Consider the following 20259-nt stretch of genomic DNA (forward strand, 5'->3'; position numbering starts at 1 on the left):
CTAGCCAATACTGAGTCCCAGGAGTTGCAAGTTGGTTCAACTTGACCTCCGATAGAAGTGAGCTAAACCCTTCCTGTAGGCCTGCCAGATGTATGCTGCACAACTCAGCCATCTACAAAAGCATCCATAGGTAGTAACAGTGAAAGGTTTTACTGTTCCGTAAGAAGAAAATAGGCCATTTTTTTTCTCCCTCTATTTGGTTGTGAGCTAAAGAAAATGAGATCAATTTTGAAAGGAATAGGGAAAATTTTGTAATCATAATTATATAACTTACTAGCAAAATAAATAAATGATTATATAACCTACTAAAAACTCTTATCATATTGGGTAAATGATTTTATTTTCCAAATTAAACATTTTAAATTATAAAATAAAACAAATTAAAAGATAATAATAAGCCTAAAGGCAACATAGGCCCTGCACCTTAACACAATGGGGTAAAATGACCATCCCACCACTTATGAAAGGCAAAAATCCTATCCATGTTGATGCTTTCAGGGATGCTCCAATTAACCCCCATGCCACACTGCCTTTTATGGAAACCTCTACCTAAAAAATTTAATAACAATTTGATATGTTCTAAAGTTAGTTACACCATTACACCATCTTGTAAAATAATAATTACAAAAATGACTTTACAGTGATTTGATTTCACTTCGCTTTCCTTCTCTTTCCCTTGCAATCAAACAAAAACATTATCAACAACAAACATAACCTTATCCCAACTGAATAAAGTCAACTACATGGATCCAATGCGGTAAAATAATAGAAAGTAAAAAAGCATAGAAGATGAGTTAAAATGAGAGAATATGAAGATAAGTTTAGTGGGTATCATAGAATATAGATACACATCATGGAAAAACATCCCTTATAAGGAGTCAACAACTCGTGTTCGTATCCTCCACAGAACTCTATCCAAAGTCATACTATGGTCTAGTACTAAAATTTGCATATCTCTTTGGACCACCGCGTTAATAGTCATCTTAAGTCTGCTCTTACTTTTTCTAGCACCTTCCCAATAAATAGGTCTACCCTTACATTATCCAATGAAAACTATTTACTAAGGCAACCATTTCTAACAAAATGACCAGAAGTTCAAAAAATAAAAGGATTTTAATTGTGGTACAGAGGCCATGTTTTTCGGTTCTGTTTGGATTTAATTCAAGGTGCAACATGGTCGGCTTTTGCAGGATCTTTCAACTGAAACAGAACTGAAAGAATCTATTTAATTCTGTTTTATCGGTTTATATTCAATTTTTATATAGTTTAAATTTCAGTTTCTAAAACAGAGATTGAGGGTTGATTTTTTTTTTTTTTTTCAGGGGAGAGTAAGAAGAGAAAGTGAGGATGGTGACGGGAGTGGGGAGTGGGGAGTGGGGGGTGGGGAGCAGGGAGCAAGAGCAGTGGGCAGAGAGTAAAACAGAAGGGTCAAGGTGAGGGGATTTGCAGGGGCAAAGCAAGGGAGTTGCACTGTTCCAGGGGGGCAGGAAAGACACAGATGGGAAGGGACACAGAGATAGGAATATTATGTTAAAACTGAAAACTGTGGGGAAATCAAATTTACCCAGAAATAATAGTGAATAGAATTTACACAAAAATTAAAATTCTGATGAAGTGGAGATGCCACTAGAAAAGAGAAGCTCACAATCCAAAGTGGACCACATAAACATCTAAAGCTCCTTCAGAGCTCTTCCGATGTAGGCGTTCTAAGCTATCTTCCCCAAATGTTCATTTCCCTTCAGTGGCCAAATTTTCTTCAACGTATTTGACCATAAGTTCTATAGTCCACCTGATAAAATGACCATCCAGCTCTCACCGAAATCCTCCGCAGCCAAAGGGCATCACTTTATATTGTAAGAAAAACTAGAAGCCCGCAGATATGATCATATTCTCACCATTGCACAAAGGACCAGCGGCAGAATACCTTCATAACTATCACAATTTGACATACTTGTCAACATAGCCCTGCAAAAGGCAGTTACAAAAACATTGTTGCTCAAAGAAGGCACCAAAAATAATTCAAATGCAAAATGCATAAAATGACTTCAATCTGGCTTTCCAAAGTCAACAGCCCCCTTTGGGTTTTGGAATTCTGAAGCATTCTATACAGTCTAAAAAACTTGCTTAAAGAATATGAAATTTAAGCATATTCCCTCCCAACCTCATTATTATTATTAAACAAATTATTTAGAAAGAAAAGCAGGCCACGCTCTTAAGTAATTCCTCTACTTGATCAAAGGGTTCTTACACCAGCAAACTCTTAAGTGCAGGAAATGGCGGTGCACATACCGAATGACTAGCAAAACCCTGTAACAATTGAAAATTTGATCCAAATACTACCTGTTTTCAATCGTAGTATACCAATTAAGCCATTCTTGCGCTATGAAAGCATGTATGCAGTAAAGCATGCAAGTGAATCAACCCCTTGCATGTGTATTAGTAGTAACAAGAGGGCATGCAATGAACCCACATTTTGGTGCAAGACCTAGTTCATAATTTAATCAGGAAATGAAAAGATGGGAAAAGGATCACTTACCATCACAAGTTTAGTAAGCTTTCGCTGGGAGGACTCAACATACTGATTTATTTTCGCCTGGGACTTGGGTATTTGGTGGCTCTTCATAGCGCCAGATACCTTATCAACAGTTTTCTTGACAATAGTCTTGAAAGCTTCTTTGCTCATGTTACCCTGTCGCCATGATGGCTTCAAAACCTCCTTTACAAAATCTGCAATGGCACTCTTGAAGAGCTTCATGGACCTGGAATCCTTGCTCTTCTTGCTCTTCCCTGGGCTCCGAACCTGGTCAATTTCAACATCTCCTGTGGCCACATTTTGACTACCAGGACTCCAGTTCTTCCCATCCCCTGGCTGAGGGCTCCCACTCTCCACAGCATCCACTTCTGCTGTCTCACCAAATTCATCATTTTCTGTAGACCTGGTTACAGCCGCAGCAGCTTCGTTCTGCTTATTGTTTTCAGCTATATCCAAAGGCTTATGTGATCCAGTAAGTCTTGATACCAGGTCTGAGTCACCAGCCACAAGGGCAGAAACAGGCCTGCTAACATCACTGTTGAGATGTCGTTCTTGAACACGGTCAAACTTCCTCGATGTGTTTGAAGAAGGCTCAATACTGTCAAATAATGGATCATACTGGTCAACAGCCATTGACTCTCTCACATACTGAGACCGGGTGCCAGGAAAACTTTCCACCGGAGCATCCCTTGGGTGTGCATGATCAGCAGCCAGCAAAGAATCATCAGCCCTAGGTAAAATCTGCCCTCTAGGCCTACCAGAATCCAGGGGTGAAGCTGTCTGCCTTGACCCCTGCCCATCCACTTGAACATGGCTCGGACCAAAAGAAGTTCCATAGTTGCCACTGTAGTTTGTGTCTAATTCACGCCTGAAAAAACTTGAATTAAACTTTGCACCTCCAGGTGGCTGTTCAAATGTGGATGCAAATGGGTTATAATGAGTTGTGTTTGAAATTTTTGATCCTCCAATATCAGATAAGAAAGCTAGCTTATTGCTCTCCAATAAACTTAATGTGTATCTTGATGAGTCAACCTTCGCTGGTGTACCAAAATGAGAAGAAAAACCATCAGTGCCAGAAGGTTGCAGACCATAGGGCGGCTGTCTAGATATGGCACCAAAATCTTCTTTAGAAAAAGACTGCACTTGCTTTGCAGGTGAATCTCTAGGAAAGGGTACTGGCTGAGAGTGCATATTGTCTGGAATGGAACTGGAAGTTGCAAAACCCTGAAGTTGAAATTGGGATGTAAACCTTTGGCTAGGGGGTGCTTCAAAGTTCTGGCCATCTTCTCGAACAGGAGGGAAACGCTGTTCATCTCGGAGCTGAATTTGAGGACGCAAATAATAATCTTGATGAGGTGAAGGGTGAAACAGGCTGCGTTCAGGCAATGCAGAATGTGTAAAATGCTCTTCTCTTACAAAACTGGGGCCACCAAAGTGCTGATCCTGAATTTTGTCCGCTGGCGGAGGGTTCGGTCTGAAATCTTCCAACTGAAGAGGACGATGAGGCTCCTCCATTGGAGGGAAAGATCGAGGATGAAACTCAACCTGAGTGTGAGCATGCTCTTCAGGTTGGTAGGGCCTCGTTATGGCATGAGGGAAGTCATTTCTAGAATGCATGGTATTCTGTGGAAACTGAGCAGGACGAAAACCATAAGAAGAAGAAGCCTGAAAGGAGGTCCAAGTGGGTTTTTGTGGGCCCATAAAAAGAGAATGGGGGTCATGTAATGGAACTGAGGAGGGAGGAAACCTTTCCAAAGGGGTAGACTGAGAACTAAAGTTTGTGCCTGCAACTGGCAAGTTGTAATCTTTTGGTGGCTGGGATACATGTGAGGCATTTACACCTTGAGGAAAGGGAGGAGGAGGAGGAGGAGGCCCCCCCCCCCCCAGAAAAAAAAGCAGACCCTTTCTCTTTAAAAAGTAATACAGGGCACAAGTTTTTCAGACAGCCCACCCAGGGAAGGTTCCCATAGGGCCTACCAGATTGTACCATGTGAAAGTGATTTGACAAGTCTGAGCATGACACATAGGATTTATGTCTGAATAGGCCATAACTTCAGAGCAAAAATCAATAATTTATCCATCCATACTTTGACAATTTGACTATTTAATAGATATTCAAAGCTTTATTCCACCACTTGGCATACTCCATTTGAGCTGAAACGTGATACATGGATAGGGGCCCTGCACTCTACCTGTCCAGAAAACTCAAGCACCACCTGCCCTGCCGCATGGCTGATACAAGGGCGTATAGGTAGGCTAGGCCGATACTAGGGCTGTATAGGGAGGCATCCTTGGGTGGTTCAGTGGGCTGTTCAGACAACCAGTCCCCTAAATTTGAAGTTAAAATTCAAATATCAAGGACCTAATTAGAAAATCCAGGATTGATTATGAGAAGGAAGAAACCAGCACAACTTCTTGCAAGCAAATGAACTTCTACCATCTTAAGAGTATGTAGCTCACAATCAAAGGGAAAAATGGAAGCATACACTACACATCCTCAGCATGGCTAACTGAGACTTAATAGCAAAGAAAGAAAAACTCCAAGATGAGTTCAAACTAAATTTGGAAGCAAGGATTGGTCAGAATAAAAATTTGAGCAAATAGAAATAAAGGAACAAATCTTTCCTAATGATAAGGTCAAAGCCTTGGGGCCCACAGTTTATATGGGACATTCTTGCTGGGAGATATACCTGACATTGTGCAAAATTCTTGAGGAACTATTTCAAAATGATGTCATCAGTAGAGAGGTCAATACTTGCAGTCATAACTCCTAAGATATTTGTAGCCAATCAAGCCAAGGACTTCAATATTCAAATCAATCAGTTTGACGAGCAGCATCTACAGCATGGTAGCCACAAGGGTTGTTCAAGAGAATAAGGAGATGCTGACATGGTTCGAAATTTCAGTTTCGCAACATATTTTGGTTTCGGCCTAAATTGAAACAACACCCAAAATTGCAGTGTCGAAATGGACTGATAATGAAACAAAAGTTGAACGAAATATTTCAATTTCGACAAAAATCGGAATGGGGTCGAAATTCAAAATTCCAAATCTTGGTGCTGAGTACTCCTACTCAAGGAGCATTTGTCAAAAAAGAAATCTATTTTGCATATATAACCACTTGCTAGAGCTACATTATAATAAATAATACACGAAAAAATTGAATCAAGAGAATCAAAACCAACAAAATGAGAGAACAATTAAACTAGAACCTTCTTCTTGCTTGGCCACTCCTGAGTACAAACATGACGTTGTTCCAGGCAATGTATCAATATGATGTTCCGTCAGACCCTGCTGTACATGTAATTTCTCTTTGACAACAAGAAACTCATTACAAAAAGAAACAGGCTCCCCCCTTCTACCTTCCATAGAGCCAGTAACTTCCTGGTCTTTGTCAGACTGGTTGGCATCATCTGTAAGCCCAAAAACAAAGAAAAAGTTTTCAGTATGCCTAAAACAGCAACCCACACAGATCAGCCAAGTTGACAGCATTAATACACAGAAGAGATACAACTAGAGCTATTCAAAAGTTCGCAATTTCACATTTGCTTTTTGGATCACTAGAAGAGGTCTTGTGAGGCCATAGTAGATAACAGAACATAGGCCAATTTAATTAAAACCAATGATCTTATAATGCTATAGCATCTCCTGATTCAATGGTGATTCCTCTTTGGAAAGTTCATATGCAACTCAAGAAAGGTATTGTATACAAGGATTAAAGTATCGGTGGTCGTATCGGTCGTCCAAAATTAAGATACATATCAGAGGGTATCGCATTGTATCATATCGGAGATACGCTAAGATAAGCACATAAATGGGATAGGAAACACTTTTTGTATACATTTTTGCATTTAAAAAAAAAAAAGAGATGGGAGAGAAAAGAAGAGGTTAAACAAAGCTATGTATAACATGTATTACGCATAAACACTAAATTGAGAGTATCGCATTGAGAATCCAAGGTTTGTAGTTGTTTATGGGTGTAAAATCCTTGTTCCCAACCTTGATTTCCACTTTAGTTAGAAAGAAAAATTGCTGGCAGCAACTCTGGAACAAAAACCCCTCTCAAAAAATCATGTTTCGTTGAAAAATGACTCATATTGGCCCTTATATGACCGTAGCGCACCGTATTGGTATGTATCAACATTTCACCTCAATTTTTAATTTTCCATAGAGTATTAGTATGTATCATACAATACATATCGATACAAAATGATTTTAAATTTCCTAGTATCATATCGGTAATGGCCGATACGTATCGTACCGATACTTTAAACCATGATTGTATACATGGACAATATTCTTTTGATCTTCAGTCATTATACGGCTCTCTCTCTCTCTCTCTCTCTCTCTCTCTTAGGAAACTTTTAGAGGGTCCGGACTTGTTTGTCTACAGTCATTTGTGTCATTTGAAAGCTTATCCGGTATACCTTACCAATGAGAAAAGATATTGTTTTCCATAGCTGTCTGGGAGATTTATCATCAATCTACTAACAGGAGTAAGTCCATGACAGAATTTATGGTTTTCCGTTTTTAATTTGATTAAGAGTTTGAATTAGAAATTTAGAATTAATTTTAACTGTTACTTTATTTGTTTATGGAAGTGGCTAAGACACATAAGTTGCTAAAAAGAATTGGATTCCTGATAGGAAGGTTTTAGGTAATCTGGAAACCACATAAAAGAGTCTCAGAATTACTTTTTCTACTCTTAAGTCGGATCAATGTAAGGAAGCAAGGTACAGGGTCTGTGGTCAGTTGTCATGTTTGAAGACAGATTTTTGGCTATTGAGAAAAAAGATTATCCCTCAACCTCTTGGTTGTGGACAAGCTCCAATGCTGTTCATGCTATTATATCAATTCCTCGTTGCCCCTGTTACAAATTCTGCAACACTGTTTATACTTTCCCTCAAAGTTTTTGGCCAGTCCTTCCTACCTTATTTTCTATTAAGGCCTAACAAATGATATACTTCTACAAAGTTATGTCAACTGTCTTAAAACTACTGTTTAGCATCGCACAATCCGGGAAGGAAGAATATGATGGGGACGTCAACAAGCATAATCAAGTATATAATAAAATTAGTATAGTCCAGAGCCAATCAAATTATAAATGGGCTACAATCTAACCACTAATTTCCAATGCAAAATCACATTGCTAAATTAAGCTTTAGCACAAGTGTTGATCTAGGTAGTATCCCATCAACCTTATTTTGATTTATCTACACAAACTCTCTTCCTGGACATGCCTCCCAGGAAGCACCCTTGATGCAGAACCCAGGTCACAAAGCCCAATTCAGGCTCGCTATGGGAGCACCCGAATAGTACACCACTCAAATAATTGAATAGATGTCAAATCTCTAATTAAAAGGGGTCAAGCTAACAAATAAAAGGAATAATATGTGGGTGATAGTGAAGTTATATAGAAGGGGCAAACTTGGAACGAAATATAACACAAGGGATATAGTGAAATAAAGGAGAAAGTGAGGGTTAAATTTGAAAAACAGAATAAAAGAGGGTTTTAAAGAACAACCGTGGGTTATATTCAACCTCAAGAGTCAAGACATCTCAGTTGTATACAAAACTAGAGATTCCAACGGAAACCTCCTCTAGTTTCAAAGGATACAACCAAGGATTAAAGTATCGGTATCGGTCGTCGTATCGGTTGGTCAAAATGAAGATACGTATCAAAGGGTATCATATCATATCGGAGATACGCTAAGATACTCTAAAAATACGCACATAAATGGATAGGAAACACTTTTTTATACACATTTGCATAAAAAAATAGTTAAAAAAAGTTATATATAACATGTATTATGCATAAACAGTAAATTGAGAGTATCGCACTAAGAATCTAAGGTTTGTAATTGTCCCATAAATGTAAAATCCTTGTTCCCAACCTTGATTTCCACTTTAGTTAGAGAGAAAAATGGTTGGCAGCAACTTTGGAACAAAAACACCTCAAAAAATTATGTTTTTCTAAAAAATTACCCATTTTGGCCATTTCATGACCGTATCGGTGTGTATCGGTCGATACATATCGATACGCACCGATACGTACTGATACATACCGAAACGTACATTTCACTTCAATTTTGAATTTTTCATAGTATCGGTACGTATCGGTGCGTATCGATGCGTATCGGTGTGTATCGTAGGATACGTATCGATACATAAGGGTTTTAAAATTTTCATGATACGTATCAGTATGTATCGTGCCGATGCCTACCGATACGGCACGATACGCACCGATACTTAAAACCATGGATACAACTCACTCACCTTTGATCTGTTCAATCTGAATTTCAGGCTTTGGTTCGTAGCATCTAGGGCTCTTAGAAGCATTCAACAACAGATACAATATTGAATTATCGTGCTGATAATCAATGTCTGAAACAGGTCTGAATGGTGGTTCACAAACAGGTTTGAATCAGGCTGTGAAACTCACAGCAATAAGGCTGAATCGGGAAGGGGAACCAACTGTTTGAATCGCCCAGAAAAAATGGGTTCCTTTGATCATAATCTCAGGAGAAAAGAAAGCGAGAGAGAGATATCGAAGGCCAAGGAGAGGGCATGCTGTTACCACCTGGAGAAGAAAAGAAGAAAAAAAAAATAAAGGGAGAGAGAAAGAAGATATAGCATGGAAGGAGAAGGGGAGAGAAATCACAGATGTACGAAGGCTTCAACCAAACACAAAGCACAGAAGAGCAGTTACTTCAATCTCAAACAAATCAGGGGCAATCTTGTAATTTCAGAAGCACTCATTCACATCACATGTAAAATAACAAGTGAAGGGGACAAACTGTAATAGAAAATTAGAAGAGGGGTATACTGGAATTACAAAAGACAAGGGGAATAGTAGAACATAGGTTTAGAAAGCAGGGGTTTAAGTGTAATATCAGCAATTGTTTCTATTTCAAACACTAGTAGAACATGTCTCCTTCTTCCCAATGGAACACCAGGCCAAGGCGGTAGACCAGAGAGCACTTCGAACAACAAATCTCGATCTCCAGAGGTGGTCTCGACCTGAGATTTCAGCTAATGAATTGCAGCAGCAGGCCGATTATAGATCCAGCTTCGACAAGCCTCAACAGTTCCAAATCAGGCTTGTTGTGAAACCTGCAACTGAATCTGGCAGTAGGAAAGATAATCAGCACTGTTGCAGAGTTCGAACTTGCAGCAGTAGTAGTCTTATGGCTTAAGATTCTAGGGTCAGGTCACTTTGGGAAAAACTTCCTTCGCTCCAGATCTCAGGCCAAAAGGGGTGCTTGCGAGAGAGATCGATCAAGCCGTCTGCAACCCAGTGAAGTAACAGCAACAGGGAAAAGAAAGAACAGAGTATAATAAGGAGGAGGAAGAGGAAGAGGAAGAGAAGAGAGAAGAGAAAGATCAGAGATCAGAGATGGAGAGAGAATATTAGAGAGGGTAAAGAAGAAAACCACGCACGGCAGCCATGATTTCCAACCCAAAACACATTCTTTCAAATTTCAATCAATTCTCAAAATTGTCCAATAACTTGGGTTACATGCCTTTATATAATAAACTGAAATTAAAACTTCCCTAGTTAAAATCTAAAACTGAAATAGAAACTTCTAATTACTTCATAAATCTTAGATTAATAAAATAGGAACACAATAAAACCAAAATTGAAAATTTCCACTTGTCTAATAGCTACCAATAATAAAAGATTTCAGATATTCCCCAGATAAAATAATAAAACAAAATCCTAAAAGATCCTAACGAATCCAAAAATCAATTTAGACTTGGTCTGTCTGTCCGAAGGGTCAACCCAGTTCAGCCTCGATTTTGCATCAGGCTGCTAGCCAAGAGCGGCCCGGTGGGCTGGTGTCGAATAGGCAACCATTGGTTTTATTAGATTTATTTTGAAATTTTCTTTTCTTTCCTTCGGGTCAAAGATCCCATAGCGTTTCTTGATTTCAGCTTATGACTCGGTTAATTTAGACTTACAGTACAGGCAATGAACTTAGTGAGTACAAGGCAAAATGATAAGCTGACTTTGGTTTTACATGACATTTATTAATGAGCTAAAACACAACTTCCTAGAGCATAAATGCTAAATTGATAATGAAATAAAGAAGCATCAAACTTAGCAACATTAGACCTCTTGAATTAGCAGGGAGACCACATATTCGATTACAGTGTCAAATCCAACAGCAAACAAGAAGTTCCATACTCTCAGAATGAGGGAGACACACAAATGAGAACCAGCAAATATTTAAGGAAAAAAAAATCAAATGATGGTCAACGACGATAGAAACAGAAGAGAAGGCTCTAATAACCCAGGCTACCAACCAAAATGTAAATAAATAAACATGAAAGAAGGGAGTAAGGACCAACCTTCCATGTCCATGTCTGAATTTGCCGGTGAACTCGCCCCATCATCTGTCAAAAAACAAGGTTTTGGTGAAGATTTGATTTCCCTAGTCTTTGGTGATGAATTACTTTGCCATTTAGATCCCAAAAGGGATTTGTTTTTCACCCATTGAAAATAATCATGAGCAATTGCAGCTTCACTTTCAGGCTCACCACCAAACAAGAATGCATATTCTGGATTTCCCAACTCTTTTTTACGAGCAATATCTTCAAACTCGGGGCCAACTTTAGCAATAAACTGGCACAGGACTCTAATCTTCCGAACAACTTCTGCTGGTAAATTAGGTGGAGGTGGAGATGGATGAAGCTCCAGAGTTGCTTCTCCCTCAGATGAAAATCCATCTTCTCCAAGAGACTCCATCTTCGCCTTTCTACCTTTAATATTTTGAAAGTCAACATGTACAGGCACATCTTCTCTGCTTTGGGCAGGAACAAGTAGTCTGTCAACATCATCAATAAGCTTCTCTGCAGAAGTGATGGGCTTATCACAAACCAGACCAGATTCTGAATGATGGGGCATTGCAGAAACAGCATCTAAAGCCAGATTAGATGAAAGCTCTGAAGGTTTTGGAGGAGATGGAGGTGGTGATGATGGAATAGGTGGGGGGGAAGGTGGAGAGCGAGGCGGTGGCGGTGGCATAGAAGGTGGGTAAGCATCTTCCACTGGAGCATGAACAAAAGAGGAAAAAGGAGCAGGAGTGACAGGAACAAAACAAGATGGGGGTGGGGGAGGCAGTGGTCCAACATGTTGATGTCCTTGCGAACCACCAGCTAGTGATGGATGAAGTGTTCTATACAATATTTGTCCTTGTGAAGGGGGAGGGGGTAATATTCTAGGAGGTACTGGAGCCCGCATCATCTCTGGGTGGCTTGGTCCAGAAAGAGGTGGAGCAGGAAGATGTAATGCTGGTGAGATATGATGCATGTTCTGAGATGTTACAGTCGACGGGTAATGAGAGGTTTGTTGTACATTTGAATAAGGAGGTATCACTTGAGAATTTCCATGGACGGATGAAGGCAGGTGCACAAAAGGCTGGCCTGCATTTACCACTCCAGGATTTGGAACTTGAATTGGTTGACCTTGCTGAACCAGAGGTGGAGGTGGTCCACTTTGCTGAATTGTTGGTGGTGGTGGAGGTGGGCCATGGCGATACACAGGAGGGTTAGGGCCTGGCTGAACTGCATGATTTGGGGCAGCCAACGAACCTTGCTGAATTACCAGAGGCAGTGGAGCTGAAGGGCCTTGTTGGAATGGTGGAGGCGGAATCGGGGGTCCTTGCCTGAACTGAGGAGCATAGTTTCCTCGGCCATACATTTCAAATTGTGTAACTTAACATAAAAACCAAGAGCTTAAAATATACCATGTACAGATTCCACCTCACAGGGCTTGTAGCGTGAGAACTGATCTTCAATCGAAGTGAAGTTTGTCCACTTCCAATTCATCCAGATAACTCAAGTCACTATGAAGTTCCGAACAGAACATGAAGAATGAACTAATCATGCTATTCGTTAAATGAAGCCATTCACCTTTCTCTCAACAATCACATCCCCATCCCAAAACTGAAAAAAACAAAAAGAAAGCACAAAAAGAATCCATAAACAAGAAGCATTGCTAACAGTGACAAAAGGGCAAATAAAGAAACATTTATAGCACATTTGTATGACAAGTGAGAACACACTCCGTTCCAACTAGATTACTCACACTCAGAACTCAACAGCGAACCTAATCAAAAGAAACACATCATAATATGAAAAAATGATGGACAAGAGGGGGGTTGGATTGTATAACCACCCATTCAAATACTAAAGACCAGAACTTAGCCCCAACCCTATTCCCTCGCCCTTGTCTGCTACACTAGAATTCGTCAACCAACAACCAAAGTCAAAAGATATGGTTTTTCTTTACAATTTTTCATTAAAACCGCTTCTTGTAACCTAATCACAGACGTAAAAAAACCGATTTAATGTGTTGGAATCCAGTGCTGCAATAAATGACTGAAGCAACAACAATATTGAAAACAAAACCAAATAAATAATAGACTAAACTACATCAAATCCAAGCCAGAACTCCAGAGTAACATAAACCACGAACAAGATGCAGTTTTGACACCTTTTAGCGCGGGAATGCAGTGGAAATCCGATACGGGAGTTGCAGAGACAACAGATGAAACGAATTCGCAAGCGAGCTTTAAATTGGAGGTTGCAGAATCAACTAAACGTCAACTCTGTAGTCTCTACAGTTACAGGCTCGAAGGATAGAAAAGAAATATAAACCCTAAGAAGTTTGGGTTTTTTTTCTTTTCGTTTCTTTTAACCCCTTCGTCTTTCGATCTTTTCGTATTTCTGGATTCGAAGTGTTTGTTCTATTCTAAAGGTGAGAGAGCGTAAGAATATTTTTCTAAAGCAAAAAAATAAAGAATTTCTGGCTTATGGGATGAGAGACTTCTGCTGCCTTCTGGCGGTTCGTAACAGTGTAGACGATTTCCTAGTTCCACGATCATCCAGCCCATGGTGGGGTCCATGAGAGGAGGAGGATAGGATCGCTCCGATTGGAATCTCATACATATGGGACTGATACAATAGGTTTTTTCTTTAATAAATACGGGATGGGCGAAAATCTTTTATTTTTTTCTTTTCTTTTTCTTTTTTTATGGCCGAATTCTCAAAACCCATGAACGGATCCATTCATAATGGGCTTCAAAATTTTCAAAAGCAAAACGCACATTTTATGTGTTCCCGAATTGGAAATATTGACCCATGGCCCAAATAGAGTCTAAATAGTTATGGACCTGTAGGTCCAAGGTCATCTAAGTCATACCATACAATTCAGTCCACACATAAATTCTGAAAAAGATCTTCTCCAACGTCAATCATTTATCTTAACCAACGATTGAGATGACTTAGACGCACATAAAGTGTTAGGTAAATAGTTGGACACCCAAATCATTGGAGAGGAGTCGAATCCCATAAAATCAGCCATGTTGTTACCGAAATAAAAATAAAATAAGTCATGTAAATAAAATAATTTAAATCCAATACCATTGTGAAAATATAAACACCTTATGCAAAAATTATTGGTGTGTGCCAATACATTGATGCATAACAATACAAGGAAGATATATGATGATTGAATTGGATTTCAAATTTTGAATACTTCATCAATCTAAACCATGCTTCTATCTAGTCAAATGTTGGAATTGCTTTGTCATTCTTAGATATAGCTCAACTAGGTGGTCTACATAGGAAAGAAAACCTTCCAACATAAGACAGCAAAGAACTTTCCATCAACTTAATGTTAGAGTAAGAACTCATACATGCCTATGAAGGAACTCATTTTCATACATCCACTTTTTTTTTTTGGGGGGGGTGGGGGGGGACAAGGACAGGATGATCCTTGTGAGCTATTAAAGGCTGCTACACATGTGAAGGGTTCAATTAATCAATACACTCAGGTTTACCCCATACAAAAAATAAAAAATAAAAAATAAAAAAATAAAAAAAATCCCTCACCAATGGTGAATAGAAAATCTCACTATAGGCTCCCACAATTTGATTGAACATAGGAAATTCTTTGTTGATGGGATGGGAGCTAATGTCCGGAGGTCAATTGTACTATCCAATCACTGTGGATGATGAGATTCTTCCTATTAGGTTTTGGAATACATTTTCCGTTTAAAAAAAAAAAAAGTATGACCACTTTGTTTTGATAATAATGAATTAGAAAAAAGATCTTTCTTAAATTTCCTCTCTGTTGGTTGTCCACCATAGAAGATTCGTCTTTTTAAAATATGAAAACCACTTCAAAGTCCAAGGAATTTTCCATCGTCATTTAAATAGAAATATCGCATGTAAGTCTATAAAACTTTATTTTTCTACAACATTGAAGAACTATTGTTTTACTAAAGAAAATTACCATCTATACGTACATAAGAGGGTGAGGGAAAGAAGCAAAGTCGTCTCCTTGCATCGATGGGGTGGGGATGTATAGGGGGGAGAAAAATAATAATGGTTTTGTGTTGGAGCGGTGGGAATATGCAAGAGATAAGGCAGCGTGGGAGAGAACTACAAAGAAAAAATGCAGTGATAAATTACAAGTCTATACAAGGGAAGTGGACTTCAAATCGGCGCCTCTCTGGATCACCCTTCCAAACCTACCTCTCAATTACTAGGGGGGAAAAGGCTTGAGCATTGTCAGTTCGGTCATTGAAAAGCTACTCTTCTTCAATCACATAACGAAAATTATGGACCAAATCGGATTTGTCAAAATCTGTATTGATGTTTCTGCTGATGAACCGCCACCCTCTAAAATTACTATTTTGGAGGAAAATGGATCCTTTGTTCAACAAGTTCTTTATGATTGGCTTCTGCCTCACTGCTCATCGTGCAATTCCTCATCTACCCCCTCCACAGCACCATCTTGGGTTATTGATTCTGGTGCTACGGATCATATGACTGATACATCCCATTATTACGATACGTACTCTATTTGTTCCGATAAAAATAAGGTAAGGGTTGTCGATGACTCCATTTTCTCTATTTCTGGTAAAGGTAGCATTCCTATTACTTTTTTTCATTTCACTTATTACGTTCTTCATGTTTCTGCCCTTATTCATAATCTCTTATCTGTGAGTTATGTGACAAAATCCTTAAACTGTTGTATGTTATCTGACAAAAATTCTTAAACTGTTGTATCACATTTTTTCTTTCAAGATTTGGTGACAAAGAAGATTATTGACAGTGGGCGTGAAGAGAAGAGGCTTTACCTACTTGAACCCCATTCACCTCTTTTTTGCTATAGCTTAGTCTTATGTGTGCGGACGTAGTGATGGCAGTTATGTGCTATCCCATTGGTAAACAAATAGAAAAGTGAGATTAAATTTATTCATTTCCCAATGGATTTTACACACTCGAATATGCATATACACAGTGGATGCTTGAAAAAAATAATAAAAAAAATAGTGGATGATTGACATGGAGGGCTCCACATCTCACTAGTCAAAACGTTAGCCGTCATATGTGATAGTATTAGAGCCGACAGCCAACAGACGGCCAAGCCGGTTCATCACAGGAGAAACCGAGAAAGGCCGAGGAAGGCCCATATCTTGTAGATGGGCCGTGGTCTTGTTCTACTTCTAGCCTTTAGTACTTTTCCGCGTTTCCTTCCAAATTACAAGTCTTGAACTTCCGTCCTACGAACGGTGATACTGATACAGATCTCAAACCGAAACTGGCCCAGAATACCCCCAGAACTCAGAAGCCAGACCTCGGTACAGTTTCCAGGATAGCTGAAAGTAAATTGCGGAGATATAGAGATATCTTCTACATGATCGAATCCAATCGAAGCAGATAAATTCACGCAAAAATGGAGGAAAAGGGCAAAGGAAACGAACGATGGAAGGCATCACTCATAAATTTGACGGAGATGGGAGGCAATCTAGATTCTCTGCAGAAGCTTATCATGAAAAAAGCTGTTTATGTGGACGAAGAAACATTCGCCAAAGCTTCCCTGAGCTCCGAGCAAGCGCGAATGATCAAGGTATTCGATCTTCTTTTTCTCCTTTTCATGTTCATATCATTTATATCTTTTACTTGTTCCAAATTTCTTCCCTGAATTTTCATCATGTTTGGTTTTCAATTGATTATATCTGTTTAATTTATGATTCTTTAGCTGTTTGTTTTTACAGAAGTATATGGAGATCTAACGATGGCCGTGCTTATTGTATGGTATCGATTAAATTTGAAGTGAGATACGCTGAAGAAATTAGGTTATAATTATTGGATTTCTGTATAAGGTTGGTTATTTTGACATCTGGGTTGTTTAGGTTCAATTTCAATCTATTTCCATCGTTTAGTGGGTTACTGGGGTGTATGTAGTTTTTCGGAAGTTGAAGGGTGATTTCTTGTTTCCGTGAATTGGAATACAGATAATTGCATCAACAAACGCAGACGAACCCTTGGTCCTCTTTCACAATCCCTCCGTGTGGACCACAAATTCTGTTAATCATAAGTCCTCTTTCTTTCTATATTTCAACCTTGTCCTCCTGGCCTTCTCTTGTCCCTCAAGAGCCTTCAACTTCCACTACATTGCTGCTTCCCCCTTATTTATGCATTTCCCAAGTAAAATTTGTATAGAAGCTGGAGGCAGTTCCAATGTTAGACATTTTTTAGTTTTCTTTTGAAAGATATTTCGATGTATAAATTATGAATCTAAAATAAGTTTCTTGGAGTTTTGAGTGAGGACAGACAAATGTTGTCTCATGGAAATCATATTTTTGTTAGATTGCATTTTATTTCGCACTATACTAACAAGTAAAGGTAAATAGGATTTCAGTATGGGAAAAGTGTCTCTGAGCCACCGGAATACTCTATGCCCCATCACATAGAATTTAAATTAAAATTTCTCTCCTAAAAAAAATGAAAAAAAAAATCTTTGTGAGGGGGCATAGGGTATTCGGGGGCTCTAAGAACCCTTGCCCTTTCAATATGTACTGTTGACACTCCTGTTTATAAAAATTTATAACCATTTTTTTTTTTTTATGGGATCCTAATTACCAAAAAATAAATGACCAGGAAACCAAAGATAGCCAGAACCGCAGGACAGGATCATAAACCAGAAATAAGAGAATTTCTGTAACTCAAAGCAGGTCAGTCAGATTATGGTAGAATTATGGTTGAGTATACCTAATTGGGTAGAGAACACATCCTAAAAACTTGATCAAAATATGACGGTTAGATATGAAGTTATGGGAACTGTTACAGTATTAGCAAGTTTCTAAAAACCAGAATTAGAAAGGTAGAACACAGCATATAAACAGAGTTTATTGATCTCATTCAATAGATGTACCAGAAATCCCAATAGATAACCTGCTGAACCAGGTTAGAAAGCTAGGAAATAGAAATTACTAAATTGGCAACATGGCTGGAAAATAGCCACTGAGTTCTATGGTCCTGTATCAGCATGCACAGGTCAGTAGCTTGAAGACTTGATGAAAACAGAGAACAGAAACCTCAGAAGGGAATCAACAGAATGCAGAGATGATAACTGAAGTTTGAAATAGAAACTAAATTTATGAATCTAAAAGAAATCAATGATAGACTAACTTAGTAACTTACCAGTAGCAGGAAAACAAAATTAAAGATGGATCTAAGTCAAGCAGGAAACGGAATCCAAGATGGATCTAAGTCATCGGTTGAAGTAAGGACTCAACAATAGGATAGGATGGTCTCTCACCAACTTGAAGGTCTCCCACCTATCTTCACAAGGGCATCTCACCTAGGCTGTCTCTCACAAGCACTCAAGTTTACTGTCAAAATTGTGGGAGAATGGGAATGCTTCGACCTTTATTAATAGTGCTGTCTTGGTACAAAATAGCAACTCACCTTGGCTAGTGGAGAGATTCATCAAAATAGAAACTAAATAAAGCTTTCTGTCATTGACTAAGTTTCTTGCTCTCCCTTAGCAGCTGGAAAGGAGTCTATCTATCTGCCTAGCTTTGGTAGATTTCCCCCAACGCAATCCACAAACTGAAATTCCACGAATCCCTTAGTGGATAAGTCTGACGACTCAGCAGCAATGCGGAATTGAGTTTCTTGTCCAGTGGATCTGATCTATGGTTAGGGGGCAATACATGCCAAAAAGTTCGAAGAAGGAATGTGCATAAGAGTAAATAACAACCCACTCTCAAGGCAGTTTGACAGGTCAAATCTTTTCTTACCATTGTAAGGTGTTTAAGCCTCTTTTGCTATTGTCAAATGTGTTTTTTGGGCCCATAATCCATAAGTTTGGGTTGGATTTGCAGCTGTCCTGCATCACTTATCTAATGGTGCACTTCAATTGCTACACCAATTCAAAATAAGATCAGATTATTGGCACCTAACTTGATGTGACCCAAAATGTGAAACAAGAGAGGAGCTCATGTCTGGATCCATTCCAAGATCAAAGAGGGTCTTGGATCCATTCCATGATCAATCTCCTCAAACTATGAAAGTGCTTAAGACAGAACGGCAGCTAATATCTCACACATTCCTGTATTAATGATGCCATACAAATTCCATGCGGGCTACTCGTGAACTCCTCTTATAGTGTTTTTAGAGAGCTGTACAGGATTCGTATCAGGTCTTCAACTCTGAATCACATTTGCAGAACTGAAATACAAGACAATGGAATTCATGATAGTTACCTATGGGCTGTTGCAATCGTGTAGCATTGGCTATCTTAATTGGGTAGTAGTGACAGATCCATGAATTCTGATTGGTGGTAAACATGCAGCTGAAGCATTCACTTTTTCCAACCAATCACTGTAGCACTTCCATCATTTTCTAACTAATCACTGTAGCACTTCTATACAGTACCATACAATCCCTTTATATGTAAAGGATAATCTTTTCATGTGCAGGCACTTGAACAAAGGATTGAGACATTAGAAAGGGAGTTCGATGCTGCAATTACAGCTGCAGCTCATGCTCGTGCAGAGAAACGACAGGCTGAGGCAGCCCAACGAGCTTCTGAGTTACATGCACAAGATGTTACAAGAGAGCTTGAGAACACCACAAGTATGTGTTTTTCATCCATATTTGGTTTGTTGAAAACACCACGAGTATGTGTTTTTCAACTATATTCAATTTCTATCTTATAGAACTTATGAATCTTGTCTAGCATCAGGACCCCTATAATTCTCAATAGCTGATAGAATGACATAAAGGAGTTCAGGCCACTTATCACCAACTTTCATGGTGACTTAGAATCGTGAGAGTTTAAAACTTAGCTTCAAGTTCTTGTGCTTAGTGCTTAACTCAAGCGAGCTTCATGTCGTAAGCATCAAATGGCTCACAAAGTATTGTTTTAAAACTTTAAATGTGGATGTGTATAGAGTTGTTATTCCTGTGGTTATGAAATTTTGTTATCAATGATTGGGGATTTGTTTAGACTGAAATGGGAATATCCTGCACCTGTATAGCTTAAGATTCCATCTCTCCTATGAACTCATTTCTGTGGGATACCTCTTAACAAAATGGTAGTAAAGGCTCTACTCTTAGAACTTGGAGGCTTGAAGCCTGGAGAGAAGTTTGTACAATAAAAAAATAGTTGGAATTATTTGATCAGTACATTGTTTTAAGTTTTAACAATCTATATGTTCTAAGAAGAAATATTTCAATATCAATCTCGTCAATTTCATAAGTATCATACCAAATCCCATCAATCAAATCACTTTTTCGAGAATTACAAGACATCTAAAATTAAAAGTAAAAAAAAGAAAAAAAGGAATATTGATTGGATAGATGATGAATAGAATCCTGGGTGGTGAACAGTGATTCGATTGATGATGAAGAAAGAGAAA

At 38.8% G+C, this 20259-nt stretch overlaps 3 protein-coding genes across 6 annotated transcripts in view; 1 reads left to right on the plus strand and 2 right to left on the minus strand.

The window, feature by feature from the left end:
* The window catches only part of LOC122079257 (fibrous sheath CABYR-binding protein-like), a 13822-nt gene extending 530 nt beyond the window's left edge, over nucleotides 1–13292 (minus strand). The window contains exons 1-4 of one of the 4 annotated variants that reach the window (XR_006140378.1): nucleotides 13032–13292; nucleotides 10886–12481; nucleotides 5224–5946; nucleotides 532–675 (exon numbers count right to left, since the gene is read on the minus strand). Coding sequence is in view for 1 of the 4 variants with exons in the window: in XM_042645566.1 (XP_042501500.1) it covers nucleotides 5708–5946; nucleotides 10886–12236 (1590 nt within the window). In the remaining 3 variants the exon portion in view is untranslated. Of the gene's footprint in view, nucleotides 1–531; nucleotides 676–4642; nucleotides 5947–10885; nucleotides 12482–13031 lie in introns of those variants that run through there. The other 3 variants (XR_006140379.1, XR_006140380.1, XM_042645566.1) reach the window with 3 other exon arrangements.
* Nucleotides 1531–4400, minus strand: LOC122079256. Its single transcript, XM_042645563.1, has 2 exons — nucleotides 2537–4400; nucleotides 1531–1965 (listed from the first exon to the last, which is right to left on the minus strand). The coding sequence occupies exons 1-2, from the start codon at nucleotides 4232–4234 to the stop codon at nucleotides 1936–1938; spliced, it is 1728 nt and encodes a 575-aa protein (XP_042501497.1). The 5' UTR covers nucleotides 4235–4400; the 3' UTR covers nucleotides 1531–1935.
* A 2759-nt stretch (nucleotides 13293–16051) lies between the features above and the next one.
* Nucleotides 16052–20259, plus strand: part of LOC122078242 — a 4869-nt gene continuing 661 nt past the window's right edge. The window contains exons 1-2 of the mRNA XM_042644141.1: nucleotides 16052–16457; nucleotides 19318–19474. Of these exons, the coding sequence (XP_042500075.1) occupies nucleotides 16284–16457; nucleotides 19318–19474 (331 nt within the window). The 5' untranslated portion in view covers nucleotides 16052–16283. The remainder of the gene's footprint in view (nucleotides 16458–19317; nucleotides 19475–20259) is intronic.

Source organism: Macadamia integrifolia, chromosome 5 (genome assembly GCF_013358625.1).
Source record: "Macadamia integrifolia cultivar HAES 741 chromosome 5, SCU_Mint_v3, whole genome shotgun sequence".
NCBI lineage: Eukaryota > Viridiplantae > Streptophyta > Magnoliopsida > Proteales > Proteaceae > Macadamia > Macadamia integrifolia.

Coding starts and splice junctions, on each gene's coding strand:
- LOC122079256 (XM_042645563.1), bottom strand. CDS start 4,234: ATGGGCCCACAAAAACCCACTTGGACCTCCTTTCAGGCTTCTTCTTCT. Junction 1,966..2,536: donor AGCTTACTAAACTTGTGATG/GTAAGTGATCCT, acceptor TGCCTTTTGCAG/GGCTATGTTGACAAGTATGT.